This window comes from Eretmochelys imbricata, chromosome 2, assembly GCF_965152235.1.
Source record: "Eretmochelys imbricata isolate rEreImb1 chromosome 2, rEreImb1.hap1, whole genome shotgun sequence".
Taxonomy (NCBI): Eukaryota; Metazoa; Chordata; order Testudines; family Cheloniidae; genus Eretmochelys; species Eretmochelys imbricata.
This window is the reverse complement of record NC_135573.1, coordinates 231,177,443-231,200,409: the sequence shown is the minus strand read 5'-3', so window position 1 is coordinate 231,200,409 and position 22,967 is coordinate 231,177,443. Positions and strand designations below refer to the sequence as shown.

Sequence of the window (22,967 nt, the reverse complement as noted above, 5' to 3'; positions counted from 1 at the left end):
GACAACCTGCAGGTCTCAAAGATGGTGAAGTAAGAGGCCAATCAGACTACTAGTGACCTCTGGCAAATGGTGCACCAGGAGCTGATCTACCATTCTGTGCAGTAAACAGGACTTGGGACAGAGAAACAAAACTAGCAACGTAGGCTGAGATTCACCCATATGCAGAGCATCCTGTACATCATTTACACCTCACCTAATAATAATTATTATTATTGTTATTAATATAGTATTTTGTATAATATACCAGGGGCTTTGCAGACATAGTCACCCTGATTCAGTAAGGTACTTGAGCAGGTGCCTTTAGTATTGATCTCAATGGGAACAGAGTTAGGCTAATGCTAAGCACTTCTAACAGTGTACTGCATCCTAAAACTGATAAATATTAATCATCATTACAAAATATCTACTTTAAACACATGGGATTATAAATGGGAAAATACAGACTGCAATTGCCATGAAATAATTTTAAAAAAACAAGATATTCTCGAGGTTTAGAAAGTAGTTACTAAAAAGTGGTGTAACCTTATCTAATGCAGAGAAATGGGCTGCAACATATATTGGTAATACCTTTCTCCATATCAAACGCTATCAAAGCTAAGGAGTGTATAATATTAGTGTCCTCCATCTTTACTTTGAGGAAAATATTGTTAAAGAGTTGTGTAGGGTGTTAGCCACCAGACTAGCATGACTTTAATGGGATTCATGGGATTAAAATCTCAAACAACTCTTTGAAAGAAATCTACTTTTAGGAGATTAACTCAAACTACCTGAAAAGCCAACAGTTTTCAAGGAGAACTAGATAACTTTAACTTAAACAGGAAAACCCAGTTAAATCTTAGTTGGATTATCTTGGAATACATAGGCTAAAGCAGGGACCAGCAACCTTTGGCACGTGGCCCATCAGGAAAATCTGCTGGGGGGCCGGGACGGTTTGTTTACCTGCAGCATCCGCAGGTTCAGCTGATTGCAGCTCCCACAGGCGCAGTTCGCCATTCCAGGCCAATGGGGTCTGCGGGAAGCGGTGTGGGCCAAGGGATGTGCTGGACGGATGAACTAGATGACCTCTTGAGGTCCTTTCCAGACCTACACTTCTAGAAATTGTGGTTATTGCCTGGTAATGAAGGCAATCCAGTACCCTAGGCACACACAGGGCTCTAGCTTCACTTGGAGTGGTGGTGGCTGGTGGATCACCCTCTCCTACCCTACCAGAATGGTAGGCAGAAGCTTTGGATGGCCTCTCCCTCTCCCACACTGGACTGGCACCAGCCTTTTTCCCTGCCTTTGGGAGCAGTAGGGGTGCCAGTAAGGGTTCTCCCCCCCACCTGTGAGGTAGGGGAACCCCACCCCCTAGGACCTAACCCATCAGAAGGGGTGAAACTGATTAGGTAGGTGAGCTGGGCACACCATAGTCTTATCTTACTGCTACACACAGAATACTACTGTGGGGATGGTGTTGGGAGGGCCCCCCAGAGCAGTGGAGTTAGCACTCTACAGAGATGCCTGGGAAAGTTCACACCACTCAGAGCTATTGCTGCAGGCTGTCTGCAAGCTCAGACACATCTTGCTGTGCTGGTCACTCTCAGTTCACATTTTCAAGGTGTGTGCGTGTTTTTTGTTTTTTGCAACAATAAGGGCTAAACATTTACTTCTTTTTAAAATGAAAGATAAGATTATGATGTAATCACGTGACTCCAGCAGCAGGTGCTCTAGGCCAATACAATCTATGTCTTAATCGCTACCAAAAATTAAATGGGTGAATCCATCAGGCTCTGAAGCTCTCTCTCTTCAACAGGGTCCACCTTCCTAAGGGCCCAGTTCAAGAAAATATCCATATATAGGAAAGCACTTGAGCATGTGTTTTAGTTTAAACAAGTGCTGAAGTGCTTTTTTGAATCCAGCCCCAGTAGGCAGAAAGGGAATTCTGGCCAGGAAGAGAGCAGACATTCCCACGCTTGCCACAAATGGTGAAGGATCCTGAATGATGCTTGGGACCTCAGACTTACGTTTCATTGGAGAGACTGCACCTGCAGCAGTACAGCACATCTAATCATCTCAGACTGGTCCAGCGCTGAGGTCATTGGCTTGGCCCTGACTTAGAAGAAACTGAATCCACCCCACCAGCACTTGGAGGCCTTCAATCCCCATAACCAGCAAGATGAACCCTTCTTAACTTATGACAGACTGTGGGGCAGAGGAGCGTTGTGAGGTTTAGTTGATAGCTTCTAAAACATTTGGCTGTTCTCTGATGAAAATATGTAAGTGAAAAGTTGTTATTATAGTACTATAAAATACTAGGAAAAATCAGTGGAGCTGCACCCACTTACCCCAGGCTGAATTTGTCTCTAGGAATTTTTTTCCATAAGAAAGGTCAAATTTGATACTACACTTAGGAAATCAAATTTATGGCCTTTTACAAAACAAGACACACACTCATATTTCTTTCTTCTTGTTCTTGTTCTGTGTTTGTTTTACAGTTGGTTTGAAACAGGGCTTATCATGGTAAAGGAAGCTGTGGGGAGAGACTATATATCATCCTTAGGGTGTGTGTCAAAGCATCTTTGATATTTACAATGAAAGAGTATAACATAATTTAGACAAACAATATCTGTTGTGAATGAGTTTTGCAATGCTTTATTGTCATGAAATATGAATAAGAGATGACCATCAGTTTGTGGATTTTCTTCAAGAATTACAATACACAGGGAAGAAGGGTGACTAAAAAAAATCAGTATGTCTTTCCAGAGCTGCTGCTGATCTCCAAAGGTTCAGGAGAGGGATTTGCTACATACGGCTATCTACACTTTGAATATTCGTTATACGCTGCTCCTAGTCTATGAAGCTGGTCATCAAGGATTTTGTAAGGTGGGTGTATGTTATAATGAGAATTTATAATGGAATCCAATACAGTTCAGAGCCACAATTCAGTTATTTTACCCTGCGGTGAAGCCTTTAGAAAAGGAGCAATATGAAAGGGTACTGCACCTGAATTTAACAAAGTAGGTTACTGTGAGTGAAACTTGTTAGTACACACTGTCAGCGCACTTTGCTCTCATCAATCTAAACATATTTAGGGAAGATGCATGTGAGAAAATATCACCACTACCCACATCTGCTTGCAAGTATTCTCTTCTAACCCGTACACCGCCACATTTTACTGTCATTCCTGGAACTACAGCCAGTTCAGATTATAAAATCTTAGAACATCAGCAGAACAGAGAAGCAAGGCAACACTGCATTACCCCCTAGAGATAAGCCATGAAAAGTTCAGCCACATGAATATATTTATAGCTGCGTGTCTTACTTTATCAACCAAATAATCAGAAGCAAGATCTGTGTCCTGCCTGACTGACTAGTTACATATGTGCCCAGATGGGAGTACAGGAGGCAATAAACAACTCATAAATCAACACACAAGTCAAGAGTATCATTTACCAGCCAGTAACTTCCATGTTAATGCAAACAGAAGATGCAATTAGCACTCTGAAAACTGTAAAACTGAAAAGCCAAAAACAATCTCTCTTTGCCTCCCACCCAGAAAAGCCTTATCATTTTTGACTGAAACACTACTGACTCCACAGTTCCTTGTATTTGTTGTTCTTTAGCCAAAATAATTATTAAATAATAAGAACAATAAATAATACAATTAAAATAGATGTGCCACAAAAACTGAAAGTTGTTTTGTTCATTCAAGAATAAGTTCTCCTAGAATTAAGATTTAAATGGTACTGTTGTTCTGGAAGCAAAATATAGAGAGTAGAATTGTATAGGATTTAGATTAAATAATTATTTATTCCAAAATGTATTCTGCTTCAAGAATATAGAGTACTTTTCATAATTTAAGCAAACAACAAGTAATTACTGTTTTTAAAACATCAAGTCAATCAGCACTGAAGTCTTTACTTACTGTCCATCTATAAACACAAAATCTAATCAGATAGTGGATTTCCAAATTACCACAGAAAAATAGCTCAACTCCAAAAAATATTCAGTTACTTGTCACCAACCAATCAGAGAGAAGAATCTCAAAAATACTTAGCGTCAAATTCTGCTCTCAGTTATACGGGTGTAATATGGGAGTAACTCCACTGATGTCAATAGAGTTCATCTAGATTTACAAAGGTGTGAATGAGAGGAAAATCTGTCCCTTCAGGCTCCTGAGCAAATAATCGAAGTTTAAGTTTATATTCTAATATTCACACATTCACACAACAGTCACAGCTCTAAGGATCCATAGTCTACTGAGGTCAACGGGGAATCTTTCCATTGACTTCAATGTGCTATGAATCAAGTCCTAAATGTGAGACAGTATGTCCCAGCATTTCCCATGCAAGGCTCCACATATTAATGTTTTGGGAGGGTATCTTTGTGGGAAGGTTTGGGATTGAATGGAGGGGGAGCTGCTCATCTCCATGTCTAACTTGATATTTCCCCAACTACTTGCCAATTTTCTTGGGTACTTACCCCTTCCACACCCAGGTTCTGAGTCACCAAAAGACTAGAGGATATGGCACAAAACTAAGGATTTTACCAAGGCTTTTATGAAGGGTGACCTTCATGCTTTCTTTCATGCTGCCCCTCACTGCTTGTGAAAAATATCCTCAAAGTATCCACAACGCTATCTAATTATCTTCCTTCAAAACCCTCCTTAAAACTCTCCTTTGCCAACTGACAATTAGATTGCTGGTGCACTGAGACCTATCATGCCAACCGATATTGTCTCATTATTTCCTCATAATTCCCCATCAGGGTCTCTGTGTCCATCTGTTTTCTATTGTTTTATACTTAGATTCTAAGCTTTTTAGGGCAGGGACTATCTTTTTGTTCTGTGTATGTACAGCACCTACCACAATGGGGTCCTGGTCCATGACTAGGACTCCTAGGTTCAACAGTAATACAAATAATTAATAATAAGTTGCTTCTTTTTTATAAACTATTCTCTTTTCCTTTTCAGGTCCTCCAGCAAGAACTCCTAATGATGTCAAAAAGCCTCCCTTGTCTTGTACGGCAAGGAGACCGACAGCCTCCATCTTGAAATGACCAGTACAATGGGAGAAACCACCTCTTTCCCCAAGAGTCACAAGTGTCACTCCCTCCCAGACTCTCCAAGCCTAGCAACTGGAGAACAGAAACTGGAGCCCACATGATAACATGTTACATAAACTGTGAGGCCATTAGGCTAGCCTCAGTCATCAAAGTTGAAATGCACTGAACTCATCTCTTAGCTTTTAAAAACATTTTGTAGGGTTCTGGAACTTTGATTCATGCCACCACTAACAGTGTAGTTCACAAACTAAATAAAGTTCGAACGTGGAACGAATCTCTACCTCAATCTGTGTGGTGTTGTCATGTCCCTCGTCAAGTAGTAGGTCTGTGAAGCCCCCAGGCTCTGAGGAATCCTGCCCCATGCTGGCTCTGTTAGTATCGACTGATTTGAGAGACTCTGAGTGCCTTTTCCACCTGTGACTGTATAGATGCGAATCCACTTGTACGTTTTCCTCCACTCGAGGGGAGCTCTGAACAACTTCATAAAACACACCTGTTTGACAAAAGAAAAATAATAATAATGTAGGGGACAGATGGTTATTTATCAGTTGGGATCCAAGCAGCTATCACAGCCAATCACTTTGTTTTATTGATCATAAAAGTAATAGTGCTAATAATTATAAGGTCTGATTATTTCTTACGTAAGAGTCTTATAAAATCAAATAAAAGTTGATAATCTTTCTATACGTTCTTTAAACCATCCTGTTTAATTTAATACTATACTATATATCTGAATGAATGCTATAAAATGATTTTTAAAAATCTACAGAAAGAATATAATTTTATCAAATTCAAAAGATTTGAGCGATTTTTGTAGATCCTTACTAAATTTCTACAGAGCACTGTTGTTTTCATCCCTGTCTATTTCATGGTTTAAGGAAAGCCTTTCCATGACAGAGAGATTGACATTCTCCATGTTGACACCTCCATCTACCCAAGTACCATCTCTCCCCAAACCAAACCAAGAATCTGAAACAAACAAAACCAACCACCCAATAAAAAAAATACCCCAGGCAGAGTTTTATCCCCAAAGGGGAAGAGGAACCAGACATTCATGTCCACTAAGGACTTCACTATTGCTGCTGATTTTATGTGGAAGGCATTCAGATGCTATGGTGATGGGTGGCAATTTTAAACAGTAACTCCTCATGTAAAGTCATCCCGGTTAACATTGTTTCATTGCTGATCAATTAGGGAACATGCTCGTTTAAAGTTGTGCAATGCTCCCTTATAACATTGTTTGGCAGCCGCCTGCTTTGTCCACTGCTTGCAGGAAGAGCAGCCCGTTGCACCCAGCTGGTGGGGACTTGGAAACAGAGTGGACCAGCAGCCCCCCTATCAGCTCTCTGCTCCCCTAAGTTCTCTGTGCAGCAGCCATCCAGCAGGCTGTCAATGTCCGGGCAGTTCAGCTGTCCCTCCCCCACTGCCATGTGCTGCTCCTGCCCTCTGCCTTGGAGCTGCTCCAGGGAGCCTCCTACTTGCTGTACAAGGGGGGGGGGAGAGCGGAGCTAATGTCAGGGTGTCCCCCTCCCTCCTGCTCCTGCCTCCCACTTACCCCATCTCCATAGAGTGGGGGGAGACACGACAGGGCTCAGGACAGAGGGAGCTTGCTGACAGGAGAGCCTGTCTCAAATTGCTGATCTACTTAAAAACGCAATGTACTTAGAGTGGGGTCAGAATACTTAAAGGGGCAATGCACATCTCTCTCTCTCACACACACAGGTGAGAGTCTCTGTCTGCCATGCTGTCTCCCCTCCCTCCATTTGTGCTGCCTTGTAGTGTATGAGGCTACATTAACAAAAATGTGTTAACCCTTGAGGGCTCAGCTATTTTAGTTCATCATTTAGTAGTAACACATTCCCTGGGAAATATCCCACCCTCTTCCACCCTCTGACTTCACCACCTCAACCAAGCTTCACAATCATCATTGTGGAGTACAATATTAAACTGTTTGTTTAAAACTTATACTGTGTGTGTATATATATAATAAAGTATTTTGTCTGGTGAAAATATTTTCCTGGAACCTAACCCCCCTATTTACATTAATTCTTATGGGGAAATTGGATTCGCTTAACATCATTTCGCTTAAAGTCGCATTTTTCAGGAACATAACTACAACGTTAAGTAAGGAGTTACTGTAAATATTAAAGACAGCAGACTTCCCCATAATATCTGTTTCAGCATAGAAAACAAATATTGCTTACTGTGTCACTAGTGATGAATGCTAATGTTGTGCGAAGTTTACGGAGATTGACAATGCCCTTAGCACAAATATGTAGTCTCATGACATGTGTTTTATCCCCGCCCTTTTGGGCTTTACAAGTAAACTTATTCTCTTGCTGTGAACAAAAACACCACCATCAAAAACTCTTGAGCAATTTCCACTTTGCTTAACTCAACAGACAATAAAAAAATGCATTTGTTAATTCACAATAACTGTATTTAATTTATATAGCAATACTTAGCATTTATATTTTGCTGTATGTCTTCAAAGGCCTGTATTGATATTAAGTAATTAATCTTTAGAAAACCAATGTGTGGCAGGTAAGTAACATTATCCCCATTTTCTGGATGGAAGAACTGGCAAAGAAGCTTTATGATTTATTAAAATATAATGTAATAGTGGTGTAAAATTACATGGTACTTTACAAACATAAATTAAGGCACAATCCATGCCCATAGAGAAGCTGGACTAGAACTCAGGAGTTTCTGATTCCCAATCACATGCTTAATCCATTAGACATTGTCACTATCATATTAACACTACAAAGAAACAAAATATTTGCCCAATGCTGCAAAACCTTTATTTTATGAATAAGGATGACTCAGCCAAGTAAGGCTTTGCAGAACTGGACCCAGCATTTGGCTTGGTTACATAATATTTGTATTTGCATGGCACTGCATAATTGACCGAGTGCAATGTGGGGTGTTTTTTCATATTCCTCTGAAATATCTGATATGATGGTAGGATTCATGAGGATCAGGAGGCAGGATATAGGAGTAGGAGAATCACAGTCCCAAACACTTGGGTCATATTTTATCTCTACACACCATCAGAAGCAACAGTTTCAGTACTCTGCATTGCCATGCAGCAGATCAAATTTGACCCTTATCCCCAGTATTGTCCCCCATGGAACATGAAGGTGGGAGTGCTGTGGGAGCAGTGTATCCAGCCTCCCAGGGAGACGAAAGGTCTCTGAATACTCAGTAGTGACCCTCCACCTGATTAAAGGGGCAGGATCCACAAGGGTCATCAAGGGAAGAGGTACAGTAGAGATAAAGGTGGGGAAAGAATTTTCAGATGCTGAAAAATAAATAACTAGTCAAATAGTTTCTATCACTTTTTTCCCTTGCAGCGACTCAAGCAAAATGGCATTTCCAAAGCCCTAATAGGTAATAGGTAATCTTCCTGCTGACACATTAGAGGAAGTGAACAGAAAACTAGCATTCAAAAGGTTAAATGAGTAATAAGAAATCCCTGTATTTTTGCATGTAAGGAAATTGGGGATGGGGATGGATCTACCAGCCATCACTCCTTACAGAGCAGAGTCAGTTGCAATAGTGACAAATGTTATGACAGACTTCAGGCTGCTGTATAGACTATTTTGGGACACTAGCCAATAAGGTACTGAGCTCATCCTCCAAACTGTTTGATCACCCTCATCTCCCTGGAAATTAATGTGAGCGGAAGGTGATCAGCTCCTGAAAGAATCTGACCTTTAACGACCATTCTTAAGGCAGAATAAATAGTCTCAGGCCTTAGTCATCTCCAGAAACCAAGTAATCCCATTGCTTTCTTTTAGTCACTGTTTTCCTTTTAGGAACTGTGTTTTCTGAAAAGCCTAAAACAGTTTTCAATAAACTGCTTCAGATATCCTTGTTTTATCTAACAATCAGCTGCCAGAGACAGAGGGACCGCTCAATAGCTGAACTGACCCATTCCCTCAGAAAGCTTTATCAACTGCCAGTCACAAATCCATTCAAAGCTACCCTACCTGCTTCACCTTAGAGAAGCTCATCAAAATGTTAAGGGATAATAGGGCCTCAGGTCACACAGTGCTGACAAATATGACAAACACAACAGATTCAATCAAGGATGTGTTTAGTGCCTGCAATACAAATCAGTGACAGTATGATTGAAAATACCAAGTTACTATATTTGTAAGCATCCATATTTGATAACAGACTCCTGGAGAGAAAAGCAGGGGTAAGTACACCCACCCACCCATAATTACACTGTGTCAAAAATCACATTCAGTACAATTATATCAGGTTACTAATATAACAATTGAACTTAGTATGGCCCTTTTTCATAGACCAGATAATGCAGTAGGTAAATGTACAGTTTCCTATTTGAAAGTCAATGTTCAAACACAGGTTAGGCCTGGTTTGCACAGTTTTTATACAGATTTAATTATTTTGGTTAGGGCTATGATTTTCTACTTAAATAGTAAAATTGGTGCTACTCCTAGCTCAGGACTACACTACAGATTTCTGCCACCATAGCTGTGTCAGTCAGAGGTGTGAAGAACTGTGATCCCTGCCCAATGAAGTCATGCCAGTAGAAGCCCTAGTGTAGACATGTTATATTGGTAAAGCTGCACTTTTACTGGTATAACTTGTTTTGCTTGTGGGGGGTGGGCTTATTATAGCGGTACTAGAAGTGCAATGCCAATATAGTATACTAGTATTTCTATACCAGTAAAGCACTCCTAGTGTACATACAGCCCTAGTGTGGACACAGTCATTATGACACAAAGGGGCCTTCCACAGGTATAACTTATTATTCTTCCCTTACAAGAATAAGCTATACAGATATAAGGCCAACAGTACATACCAATATAACTGTGTCCAGTCTCTAGCTCTGCCAGTATAGTTGAAGCAATACAATTGTGTGTGTAGCTATGACCTTAAGCATGAAGTCAGTCTTGTGATCTCTCAACTTCACCTGTAAAGGCTGTTTGTTCACATTACAAAACAACTGCAGAATTCAACATAATTGATCCAGGATTGGCAGAGTAGGGATATTGCAGGTTAAGTCTGAAGCAAATAGCAGAGCTATACTATGGAGTTTTCTCAGCCCCTGACTGTACTTATTACTGTCTCTAACTATTGCTGTATCATATTTCTATATGTAATAAAGTCCACCAAATTATTGTATTGTTTGTTCTAAAAGCAACAGCCAAAAATTATTAAGGGCCCTTTCTAACCAAATCAGCAAAACAGCTTCCCCTTCATGAATCTCCAGTCTTGAGGAAATGAAACACAGCATCACTTTCTTGAAGTCGGCTGAATAGACTGATTGCTTTTTATCCACTATATGTAAATGTAAAGTTAATTAATCACTGATGGAAATCAGTTAGATCAGTGATAGTGTCTTCTAACTTCTGAAGTCAGACAACTCAAGAAAAATAAATGTGCAGAGCCCTAGAAATGCAGCTCTTTCTCAGGTTAAAGCTATTTCACCTTTTTTTGTGAACGCAGCTAATGGATCGCTGATGCAAAGAACAGCGGTTTACAGGAAATGTAACAAAGTGTTTTACTGTTACCATTTAAATCTCAGTGTTTTCACCCAATTAGCCTGCAGAGGAATAAGTAATTCAATTCAAATGGAATGCAGGTCTGGCAAATTAGGTGCCAGCTCATGCCAAGGCCCTCACTAACACTGACATGCATAGCCGGAAGCCAGTTTGGCTCTCTTGTATGTTAGTATTATCAAAATAGATATTAGAGTTATAAGTAGGGTTGCCAGCTGTCTGGTTTTCAACTGGAACGCCAGGTCAGAAGGGGACCCTGGTGGCTATGGTCACCACTGCTGACGGGGCCACTAAAAGTCCGGCTGGCCGCTCAGCGGGGCTAAAAGGCATGCTCTCTGCCTGCCCTGGCTCTGCGTGGCTCCCAGAAGCGGCGACATGTCCCTGCGGCCCCTATGTGTAGGGGCAGCCAGGCAGCTCCATGCGCTGCCCACGCCTGCAGATGCAACCCCCACAGCTCTCGTTGGCCATGGTTCCCAGCCAACAGGAGCTGTGGGGGAAGCACTGCCTGGCTGGCTCTGCGCCTATGGGCTGCAGGGATATGCTGACCACTTGAGCCATCTGTGTTAAGTGCCACCCAGAGCCTGCACCCCTCACCCCAACCTTCCTGCCCCAGCCCTAAGCCCCCTCCTGCACCCTGAACCCCTTGGCCCCAGCCCGGAGCCCTTGCACCCCAAGCACCTCGACCCCAGCCCCACCCCAGGGGGCTCCCTTCCGGAGCCCACACCCCCTTCTGCACCCCAACCCCCTGCCCCAGCCCGGAGCCCCCTCCCACACTCCAAATCCCTCATTTCTGGCCCCACTCTGGATCCCACACCCCAAGCCGGAGCCCTCACCCCGTCCCACACCCCAACCCCCTGCCCTACCCTGGAGCCCCCTCCCACACCCAAACCCCTCATCCTCAGCCCCACCCCTGAGCCTGCAATCCCAGCCAGAGCCCTCACCCCTCCTGCACCCCAAACCCCTTCCCCAGCCCAGCGAAAATGAGCGAGTGAGTGAGGGTGGGGGAGAGCGAGCGATGGAGGAAGGGGGGTGGAGTGAGCAGGGGGCACGGCCTCAGAGAAAGGGCGGGTCAGGGGCAGGGCCTTGGGGAAGGGTCATGGCAGAGGGAAGGGCAAGAGTGTTCAGTTTTTGGCAATCAGAAAGTTGGCAACCCTAGTTATAAGAATGTGTTTAGATTTTATAAAATGCTTGCAGGATGCTGCATGTGTATTAATCTTACTTAGAATATCTGTATCCCATGTTATAAGGTAGTGTTTAAGTGTTTGCTCTGTAACTATAAAAATAGGTTTCAGAGTAGCAGCCGTGTTAGTCTGTATTCGCAAAAAGAAAAGGAGGACTTGTGGCACCTTAGAGACTAACCAATTTATGCATCCGATGAAGTGAGCTGTAGCTCACGAAAGCTTATGCTCAAATAAATTGGTTGGTCTCTAAGGTGCCACAACTATAAAAATGTTTGCTAAGACTGTAAACTCCCAGAATCAGGGGAAAAGCGTTACCAAGTATGAAATACTAGTTTACCACTAGAGTTGCCAACTCTTACTGAAGTTATTCTGGGAGATTTTTTTCCCAACATGACATAATGTCATTTTCTTAAAATACCCTATTAAAAATCTCCTGGATTGCTTTCAGTCCTCACCGGGAGATCAATGCCGATTCCAGGAGACTCCAGGCCAATCCTGCAAGGTTGGCAACCCGATTTACCAAAAGAGGTGTTATCTCCTCCCCAACAAAAGAAAGCCTATAGACACTAGAAAAGCCATTGTGGAACATCAGTGGATAAAAGATTGTTGATTGACTCCCCCACACTTCTGAAGAGGGAACGTACACAAGCCCTCGTCCCATCACAGCCTGAATCCTGCGGGAAGTGAATAAAAATCCCTGTTAAGGACAAACTGTTTTCCCTATGCTGCTTGAACTCTGAGGGATGAAGATTTCCAAGCACGGTTAGCCCTAAAGGACATATAAACCTTTGCATATTATAGCAGCTACTATAATCTTTTGGAACCTAAGACTGTATCTCATTTGTGTGTATGTTTACCCGCTTTACCCTTGTAAATAACTCTCTCATTTCTTTTTTCCAGTTAATAAACCTTTAGTTAGTTTATTATAGGATTGGCTACAAGTGTTGTCTTTGGAGAGAGATCTAGGGTGCACTTGACCTGGGGTAAGTGATTAGTCTTTTGGACTGGGAGCAGCCTAAATATTTTGTGATTTATGGTGTAGGTGACCATTTATCACTAAGTCCATCTTGCCTGGGCGGCAAGCTAGACTGCAGAGTCCAAAGAGACTGTCTGCAACTTTCTGCTAAGACTGGTATATAGTGCTTCAGGATTTCATTTGTTACTGGGTTGGTTTGATTTGATTTGATTATAGAACATTCCACCAGTTTAGGGTATCTGCCCTTCTTTTTGACAATCTGCCCTGAGGTTGGCACTAATGGTCGTGAACCACTCGAAACAGTATGACAATTCATACCTCAAAAACAGTATTAAAAAGTCTGTTTATGAGATATAAAATCCTACTTCTCAACCTGACTGGGCTCAAAAGTCAGAAAGACCAAATATAAGACAGAAGAAATTATTCATGCAAGAAATAGAAAATTCTGTGGGATGCAATCCTTTAAGTATTTTTAATAAGATTAGTTTCGTGATTTTTTTAATTTCTGATGTACATGTTTTTGCTGGTTTTTTTAAGCCATGAAAGGGAGGGGATACTGAATTTCTGGGGAAAACAGATATGTTTGAGACAAAAATGAGCGACATCCCTCACAAATCAGCTATTTATACAACTTTAATGTAGCATATATTTGGAAGCCCCCTTGCATTAGTGTGCAAGGAGAAGACCACAAAGAATCTGTGATATTCCAAACTGTGTCGGTTTGGCTAGTTTCTGATATTCCCAGCAGGTAATGGTAAAAGCAGCCCTGGTGGAGAAGTTCTGATCAGTTGTAGCTTGAGGGAAAGCCAAAGGCTAAAAAAGATGCAAGTATACTGCTTAACTGGTGGATTAGCTAACCACAGTGTTAGATCACTGACTTCTTTGTAGCATGCAGAGGCTAAGCATGTTAATTCCACTGCCACCGGTCTGGCCAAGATACTTTTGTTCTCAGTATGCCTGTCAGGCTCAGTAATATTGGAGTTTGGAGGGTAACTGGTTTAATGGGCAGCCTTGTCAGACTGCAACTGTGAGCCCTCCAACTCCCTGACTCAATGTCATATCCAAGATCTGACAGCATGAGCCAAGAAATACAGAAGAGAAAAGTTAAAATGACTGAGTTAAAATGACAATTTAAATGGAAAAGAAACACAATCCAGGATTTAAATCCAAACTCTGCACTGTACCTTTCCTTAATGATAATAGTTCCTAGATTGTCCTTACTACAGCAGAAATAAAGGAACAAGGGTGGCATAATTTGGTGTAACAAAAAAATCCATATTATCCAAACCACAGGTGTCCCACACCACCCCTGCCATGGGAGAACATCTATGATCATCTTGTTAGCAAATGAGTGCCTAAATATGGATAAACTCCTGAGGTCCTAACTCAGTGTTTACTCAGTTCTTACTGAGTCAATGAGAGTTTGCCAAAATAAGAACTGAATAAATTCAGTGGTAATACTTCTATTTAGAACTTATATAACCCTTTACACCTAAAGACAAGTCCATGGAATCTGGCCCTAGGGTGGATAAAAAGCAGAGGTGAAAGTAAGCCGGTACGCCATGCTGGACCAGACCGGCTTCCCCAGGCTGGCGATTTAAAGCGCCCGGGACTCCCTGTAGTGGGATTTTCATTATGAATTAAATGAGAATGTCTTTTTTTCAGCAAATGAAGGCTGAAAAAAATGTGTCAATTTGAAATAGTGGGATAGAACTTGGCAAGATTATGTCAGCTACTACGGAATGTATCGACTGTTTTAGGCATTGATTGATTAATTTAATAAAAATGAAGGTTTAGCCTCGGAACACCCCATACAGTGCTGACAAGACAAGCTCTTCATGGATCCTATGCTAAGAATAAAGAAAAATGGCACTCTCGATCAGGAGAACTGCTCCAGCATTCAAGAAAAATAAAGACTATCTCACTGTGCTTATGCAGTGAGTTCCTGCATGCTTAAATTGGCTATGGTTGAGAAATATCTGAAACCTTAGTGCTTTAAAATTATTATCATGTTTTCTGTCCTGACGTTGATCTTACATATTTATTGCACGATGTGTCTATTTAGCCAGGCCTTTCCTGTGGAGAGGGGTTCATCAGAGGCACGGGGCTGATATTGGGTTTTCTAAGGAAGAGGAGCTGGGAGTTCTTCTCAGTGTCTTTATTTTCTTTTTCCACCACTACATCATCCATAAAATTTCCCCACACAAAAGGAACACCCAAATACCTGATTAGGACAGCTTTATGGCACAAAAGTGATTATATTAGGGCCAAGGAACTGGCCTTGAGTCCTTACATTTTCATATAAATACCACAAGCATGTTCACATTTACACTTCTCTAAGGCAGAGTTCAAGTGAAATATAACAAGAGTTTTACACAAATTAAATTGTGACTCTGCAGTGAGTCACTAGGTTTACAAAAGCAACTAACAGAAGTTGCAGAGGCACTTGACAGACCAAAGGCTGATGATACCAATGCTGCACTCCCAGTGAAGCATGGTTTGATCTAATTAACACCAAATGACTTACACAAGGGCAAAACTAAAAAGTGATTCAGCAAAACTAGAAACGTATTACTTAGCCAACATGACAGATCTGAAATTCAAAGGTTCTACGGACTAATTCTAGAACAGGAAGGGGTTGGAATGTGCCTGGTGTGCTGTAAGCCTGAGTTACTTCATTTTCTTATAGGCAATGTTGTTGTAGCCATGTTGGTTCCAGGATATTAGAGAGACAAGGGGGGTGAGGTCATATCTTTTTTTGGACCAATTTCTGTTGGTGAGAGAGACAAGCTTTCGAGCTTACACAGAGCTCTTCTTCAGGACTGGGAAACTTACTCACAGTGTCACCGCTAAATACAGGATAGAACAGACTGTTTAGTATAAATAGTTAAAACATATTTCAAGGGACCATTGAAGGTGAAGTGGCCAGTTAACACCCTTCCATTCGTAGGAGGGAAAGGAGGAGGCGGAAAAAGGGGGCGGGGGAAAGGCAAGGTTTAGTGGATTATAGATTATTGTAATAAGCCATACATCCAATGTCTTTATTCACTCCATGATTTTTAGTATCTAGCAAAGTTATGAATGTAAACTTTCAGTCTCATCTTTTGAAGGCATTGTGCAGGTTTCCTTTGAGGATGAGGACTGAGTGGTCAGATTTAGGGTGATCGTTTTGTGCAAAGTGTTCACCCCTGAATGATATGGTGCTTTTGTCATTTACTATTTTCTATGTTAGTTCATTCGCGATCCATAGATCTTACACGTCTATGAGTACATTTCCCAGACCTGAAGACAAGCTCTGTGTAAGCTCAAAAGCTTGTCTCTCTCACAATAGAAGTTGGTCCAATAAAAAAAAAGTTACCTCACCCACTCTGTCTCTTCATTCCTTATAGCATTTAAATCTGAAGATTAAGACGCTTCTACTCAAAATGTGGGTTTGCAAAGGAGGCTGTTCAAAGTCCAAACAAATTTTGTTTATTGTTTCTTCCTTATCCACTGTTTCGTTAACATGCTCTAACAATCCTATTCGTTTGGAGAGACACTATTTTCCATTACGAAACCCAAATGCGCAACGGGGGAGTGGGCAGAGGGTGTAGCAGGCCACAGGGACTGCCCTCACACAACCGCTACTGGTAACACAGAACAGGATGTGTGGTAAAGCAGAGGGGTGGGACACTGAGAATCTCTCTCTTGGCTCAGTAAGTGTTTGGATTTATGGATACTTATACAAACTCCAAGCAGTTTAAGGTTTTCTATCACTACTTATTTTGTTGTCATTTTTGCAATATCATGAAAGATTTGTAATATGCAAGTATCAGTGCTGATACGCTGGTCGCTGAAGAACCCACAATACGTCAGAAAGCACCCAGATATAACTTCAGCGGTAGAGGGTTTAGCAGGCCCAAGATTATTTATTGATTTGGGGGGAAATGTCAAATGCTGGCAATGATCTTTTTTAAATTTTTGAGCACCCCATAATAGCTACAATAATCTACAGGGGCCTACACACAAGAGTTCTTCCTTCCCTCTCTCTTCTATCTTAATCATAGATCTGATTACTGTTATGGAGCATCTATGTCACAAAGAGGTTTACACTGTATTTTATCTTGAAGGCTTACATCCTAGGAAAATTTAAAATTGTCAGGTACTGAACTGGCCCAGCTGAGGCTCTCCAGTAAGATGACACCTTACAAACTACCTGTCGTCTGATCCTGCAGAATGTGAGGCCATGGCAACACAAGAAAATTGCACTGGTTTAACTAAAGGTGCAATTTTAAACTGATTTAGCTAACCAGTGCAAACCCTTTGCAGCCTCCCTCAGATTGTAGTTTAAGGGTGGTTTATTTCAAGTTTAGTTTAAGTCAGTTAGGGATCAGGTTAAGCTTAGACTGAAACAGGCCACTCTTGAACCGAAATAATAGTGTCCGCACAAGGGCGGGCATCAGTTTAACTAAACTGGTTTAAAACTGCACCTTCAGTTAAACCAGTGCAATTTTCTAGTGCAGACATGGCCTACATTGAATGAAAAAATAAAAAAGCCCATACTGAAGCAAAAAACCTTTAAAAGTGTTCTACGCTGGTAAAGTAATGAGAAATGAGTAACGAGCTGAAACTGATATAATAATGTCTGCCTGAGTCTGCAAACAAGCGGAAACAATAATTCTGAGAGAGGTGAACGGGATGTTAGCAATGAAGCCCAATTATAACAATTTTATTGTAATATTGTTAATTAATTATTCATGAAAGTACAAAATGAGTTGGACAGTCATGTGATCATTGTCATCTTGGCATTAGTGGGGGAGGTTTGGAAGGGTGATGTGGCCTGGACTGGGACTCAGACTGGGGTCTATTCCCAGCTCTGCCACTGGCCTACTGGCTGACCTTGGGAAGGTAACTTCACCGCTCTGTGCCTCAGTTTGCCCATCTGTAAAATGGAGATAATGATCCTGACCTCTTTTATGAAGCACTTGGAGAGATAATGACGAAAAGCACAAGATGAGAGCTACATTATTTTTACTGAAGCACCACTGTTAATTTCTTCCAATCTGACTTGTGGCTATTGTGCAGAAGCAAACTGCTTTCAGTCTTGTTCAGTGAGGATAATTATGGGACATTTCTTTGTTGAATTTGGGACAAAAAATCCCCAGTCCTTACTCAGTCATAACTCCAATTTTAGGAGTTTTGCCTGAATAAAAACCATCATGATTATGCTTGTTACCTATACAGGAGATGAAATAAGAATTGAGACTGTTCTGAAATAAAATCTAACAAAATCTAAATTGCTGGAACCACTTGATGTGGGGGCCAAAAAGATCATACAAATGTGTATCAAGAAGTAGTGTCAATTGCTACACATTTAGCATCAGGAAACAGCAGGACTTCAAACCTAATACCATCAAGAAGCAGAGAAATAAATTTTAAAAATGATACCAGTTAGAGATACGAATGATAAGACACATTTTGTCAACAGAAGTAATGTATTTAACAACTTGCAGTAACATGGAAGAGTCAGAAGAAAAAATAACATCGATTCTGAGAGATGTCAAAACAATGAAATTCTTTGGGAAATGCTTAATTTAAATGCAGAGTAAACAAGGTGTAACATACTTCATTCCTCAAAAGGTGGTCGTACAGAAGTATGTTCTGTGTTGGCATGCAGTCAGTCAATTGTGTTATTACCAACGTGCAGGAAGAGCACACTCTCTAGAACACTGAAGAACTGTATCCATTTCTAACTGAACTACAGGACTGTGATTTTTTTAATTCCTGCAATGCAATTTCATTTTTAAAAAGTTATAGAAGTTGAAGTTTAAACAACTTTTTTGTTTTAAATTATTTATCCACATTAATTCTGCTTTAATAAAATCAGAGGACATGCCACCATTTGCCATCAGTTATTAATGCATGCAGACTACTTGGAGGAGATTAGTTCTTTGCACCATTTAACCTATCTTTAATTCAGATTTGCATACTCTTGGAAAAGTTTGGGTAAGTAGGTTTTTATTATATTATTTTCACTACTATCTTACCATTTCCATGATAAAAACTACAGCTCTGCAAAACTACCCCCAACATGGGTTTGCTAGGGTCCCTGGTGAATCCTCTGTGTGTTTTTCTTAATAGGAGTCAAAGCTTTGTTCATGTTCCACTTGCAAAATGCGTAATATTTTGGTAGGAGGCAAGGCAGCAAAAATGACCTCATTATACACTTAAGAAGGGAACAGATTTACTTATATATCTGGTGTTTGGTGTACTGGCATTTTTCTAAACAGGAGATCATGTATTATGCAATATTTGATGTTCCATGTTCTACTAGTGTAAAATGCATAGTCAATAATTTTGCTTGGTTTACAGCACAAATGCCAACAGCACATTTATATAGAACAGCAAAGTGCTTAAATGTTTCTGGGGCTTTATTTTGTCAATGGAGCTAGATTTGGATTAACTCTTAATATGTAAACTCAGTGAGCCAAACAGATGTGAACAACCCCCCAGGACACAGACACAACAAAAAGAATGGCAAAACAAGGATGCCTTCACAAATAGCCTAGTTTTCTCTTCAGCAGTCAGCATGATGCATACTGCTACCCTGCCTAGAAATAATTCTCCAAGGTTTTTTTGGGGGAGTGGGGGAAAGGAAGTTGTTTGGTTTTGTTTATTTTTTCTTGGTTAGATGGCAAAAATCAAAGGAGAAAATAGAAAGAAAAATTGACAGTGGTTGTTTGGTGATAAGGGGCAATATAGTGAGGGGGGGTTACTTAAAAAATGTTTTTATTAGACATGGTAGCACTAAACTTCTTGAGCCTTATTAATCACAGGCAAGAAAGGATTACTCAGCATGCATAATAATCTGGGAATAAAATGTTAGTTGGGAAGTCAACTGTTTTATGAGGAGGGGACAGATACCCAGCCGACATACTTTAAAAATTAGCCCATTTTTTCCTCATTCTTGTCACCAACTTTTTTATTGCTAGCAAGCACGTACAGGAACTCCTCACTTAACACTGTAGTTATGCTCCTGAAAAATGCAACTTTAAGTGAAATGATGTTAAACTAATCCAATTTTCCCATAAGGTTTAATGTAAATGCAGGGGTTAGGTTCCAAGAAAATTTTGGGGGGGCAGACAAAAGGCATTCTATACTGTACAGTACTGTGGTTGGGAGGTGCCCCTGGCTTACCCCACACAGGCACAACCCACTGCAGACAATGAGGCAGGTGAGGACGCTAGGAAGCACCTTGCGCAGCAGCAGCAGCTTCTCCCCAGAAGAACAGGCACCGACTTTGCCGGGGGATGCTCCAGACCCACCTCTTCCTGTCCCCGCTCCGCTCCAGGCCCGCCTCTTCCCACCCCCACTCCACCTCCTCCCCGGAGCATGCTGCATCCCCACTCCTCCCCCCGTCCTCCCAGCTGTTTGGCGGCACTTAGGACTTTCTGGGAGAGGGGGGAGGAGTGGAGACACGGCACTTCCCCACTCCTCCCCTTCCCTCCCAGAAAGTCCTAAGTGCTGCCAAACAGCTGTTTGGTGGCGGGGGAAGCTCTGGGAGAGAGAGGGAGGAGGTGGAGAAGAGGAACTTGTGCAATGCTCCCTTGTAAAGTCGCTACTCTTCCACAGAATCCTTCAAGCAGTGGACAGAGCAGGCAGCCAAACGACGTTATAAGGGAGCACTGCACAACTTTAAACGAGCATGTTCCCTAATGGAGCAGCGACATAACTTCAAAACAACATTAAGCAGGAGGTCATTCAGTGAGGAGTTACTGTACTAATGCTTTCTCAAAACGCATAACTTTCCCTTCCAATCCAAGCACAGTCCCAATAGTTTGCTTCCTTTCTCCATGTCCTCTATCCTCAATGAAGATAAAGCATCAGCCATATGAAAGAAACAGCCTTATATTTCTATGTTAATGTAACTGTGGCCAAGGCTTTAGCCATCAGACTGGCTGACAGCCCATCCTGAGCCACAGAAGCCACAGTAAGTTTTGGAAACAAACTCTTTACATTTTGTGGTGTGCAACTGATTCAATAATAATTTGAGGGCTTTGGAAGTACACTAGCACTCATATCCTTTACCTAGTTCCTGAAGGGAACGTGGCATTACAAATAGTATTTTAAAAAATAATCTCTACATATTGTTCATAATATAGACAATCTTTTTTGTTTTGTTTCTCATTCTTGGGTGAAATTCACACCTGTGCAGAGGGTTAGCATGGGCACAATGTCTGCTTATGGTTCACTTAAACCATGCCATTGCACCACCTAAATCCTACCTAAATCATGAGCAATCCAACGTTATAAGTTTAAGTGGTTCATAGGACTTTTGCTGGCCCCTCTGCATGGGTGTGAATTTCGTTCTGTTTAGAATAACATCTTAGGAACTAGCCTTCAGTGCTTCCTTACTGAATGCTGGTTTTCTTCCTTTACATATGCACATGATTTATGTTAACAGAGACAAACAGACAAGTTACTGATCAGGGTCACTTTTTTTTAAGACACAAGTTTAAACAATTGAACAGATTTAAGGAGGAAAAAAGTCTGTCAAAGGTTGGGTTTATCAATCTGTCCAATAGATATATCCCTTTGTTGAAAAAATAAACTTTTTATGTTGACAACTCTTTTACACTTTAATTTACTGATTTCTTTTTATCCGTATGTCAATTTCTCAGAGGCTCTTCTATTTGGGTACAGCCTTTGACTGGAGGCGAGCTGCAAAACCACCGACCACTTCCAAAAAACAGAGTCTTTCAAATTACAGTTGTTTAACCAAACAGTATATGTACTACTCACAGCCACTCTTATTACCTTTCCACCAATTGGCAACCATAGGCTCACCACTTCCTCCCAAAATTAACATTAATGCAAACAACATTTTCACAGTTTCAGTCCTGACTACCTATACTGAAGTTGCAGACTCTTATGAGCTTCCTGCTTATACCCTGGTTAAATGATCTACCAAAGTGATTTCTAAAGATCTGTCAAGTAACTTTTATTTCTAAATATGTACGAAAGTGTATATAATTTGTTATCTAATCTTGGGGGGAAGACTCCACATGCGCAGGCACGCACAAACACACTATATCAGGGGTCGGCAACGTGCGGCATGTATGCCAAAGGCGGCACGCAAGCCGATTTTTACTGGCACGCTGCTGCCAGCCGGGGTCCCGACTGCTGGCCCCGCTCAGCCCACTGCCTGCCTGGGTGAAGGGCAGCCAGTACTGGTCTGGTGTTTTTTCCGCCACCCAGCTCAGCCCGCTGACAATCTGGGGTTCCGGCCGCCAGCCCCTTGCCAGCTGGGCCCCGGCCATCTGCCCCGCTCAGCCTGCTGCTGGCCTGGGATACTGCTCACCTTGCTGCTGGTCTGGGGTTCCAGCCACCCAGCCCCATGCCAGCCAGGGTCCAGGCCTCCTGCCCTACTCAGCCCTCCTGCTGACTTGGGGTACCGGCAGCCAGCCCAGTGCTCTGCAGCCCTTATCAAAAATTACACTACAATTAGCTTAAAAACTTGAAAACTTAAAAACTTTGTTTTCTACAGTAATTGTTAAAAAATGTATAATGTTAATAAATACATAGGTTTGATGAAACAAAGTAGTTGTACTTACGTGCCTGTGCTTAATTTGTGTTTTCGATGATTTACCTTCTAAAAAAATCTTGCATGTCTCGCACCCCCAGAAAGGGCATCTCGCACCCCCATGGGGTGCGTGCACCCCAGGTTAAGAACCACTCCACTAAACTGATAAGATCTGCATTTTAATTTAATTTTAAATGAAGCTTCTTAAACTTTTTAAAAACCTTGTTTACTTTACATACAACAATAGTTTAGTTATATTATATATAACATAGACTTATAGAGAGAGACCTTCTAAAAATGTTAAAGTGTATTACTGGCATGCAAAACCTTAAATTAGAGTGAATAAATGAAGACTCGGCACACCACTTCTGAAAGGTTGCCGACCCCTGCACTATATGATCTTCTCATATAAATATTCATTAACTGACAGGAAAAAACAACTTGTCTTATTATCACCAACAGGTTTGCTAAAATGAACAGTATCAGAGTAATGCTGTAATGACCAAGAATAGCTTTCGGTGAGAGGAATGAGGGTAGATGCTTATGGTATATTCATTCATACTGCCTCTCCATAGGAAATCCTGAGCTTGCCAACAGATTGTTCTGCAGCTTAAGTTCTAAAAACCACTGATTTAACAAATACCAGCTCAGATATTTTTTTTTAGATC

The 22,967-nt window shown here is 41.4% G+C and overlaps 1 protein-coding gene across 1 annotated transcript in view; it reads right to left on the bottom strand.

The window, feature by feature from the left end:
• Positions 1-22,967, bottom strand: part of PLXDC2 (plexin domain containing 2) — a 408,784-nt gene that overhangs the window by 224,799 nt on the left and 161,018 nt on the right. Inside the window, exon 2 of the mRNA XM_077809446.1 lies at positions 5,325-5,536. Within this exon, the coding sequence (XP_077665572.1) occupies positions 5,325-5,536 (212 nt within the window). The remainder of the gene's footprint in view (positions 1-5,324; positions 5,537-22,967) is intronic.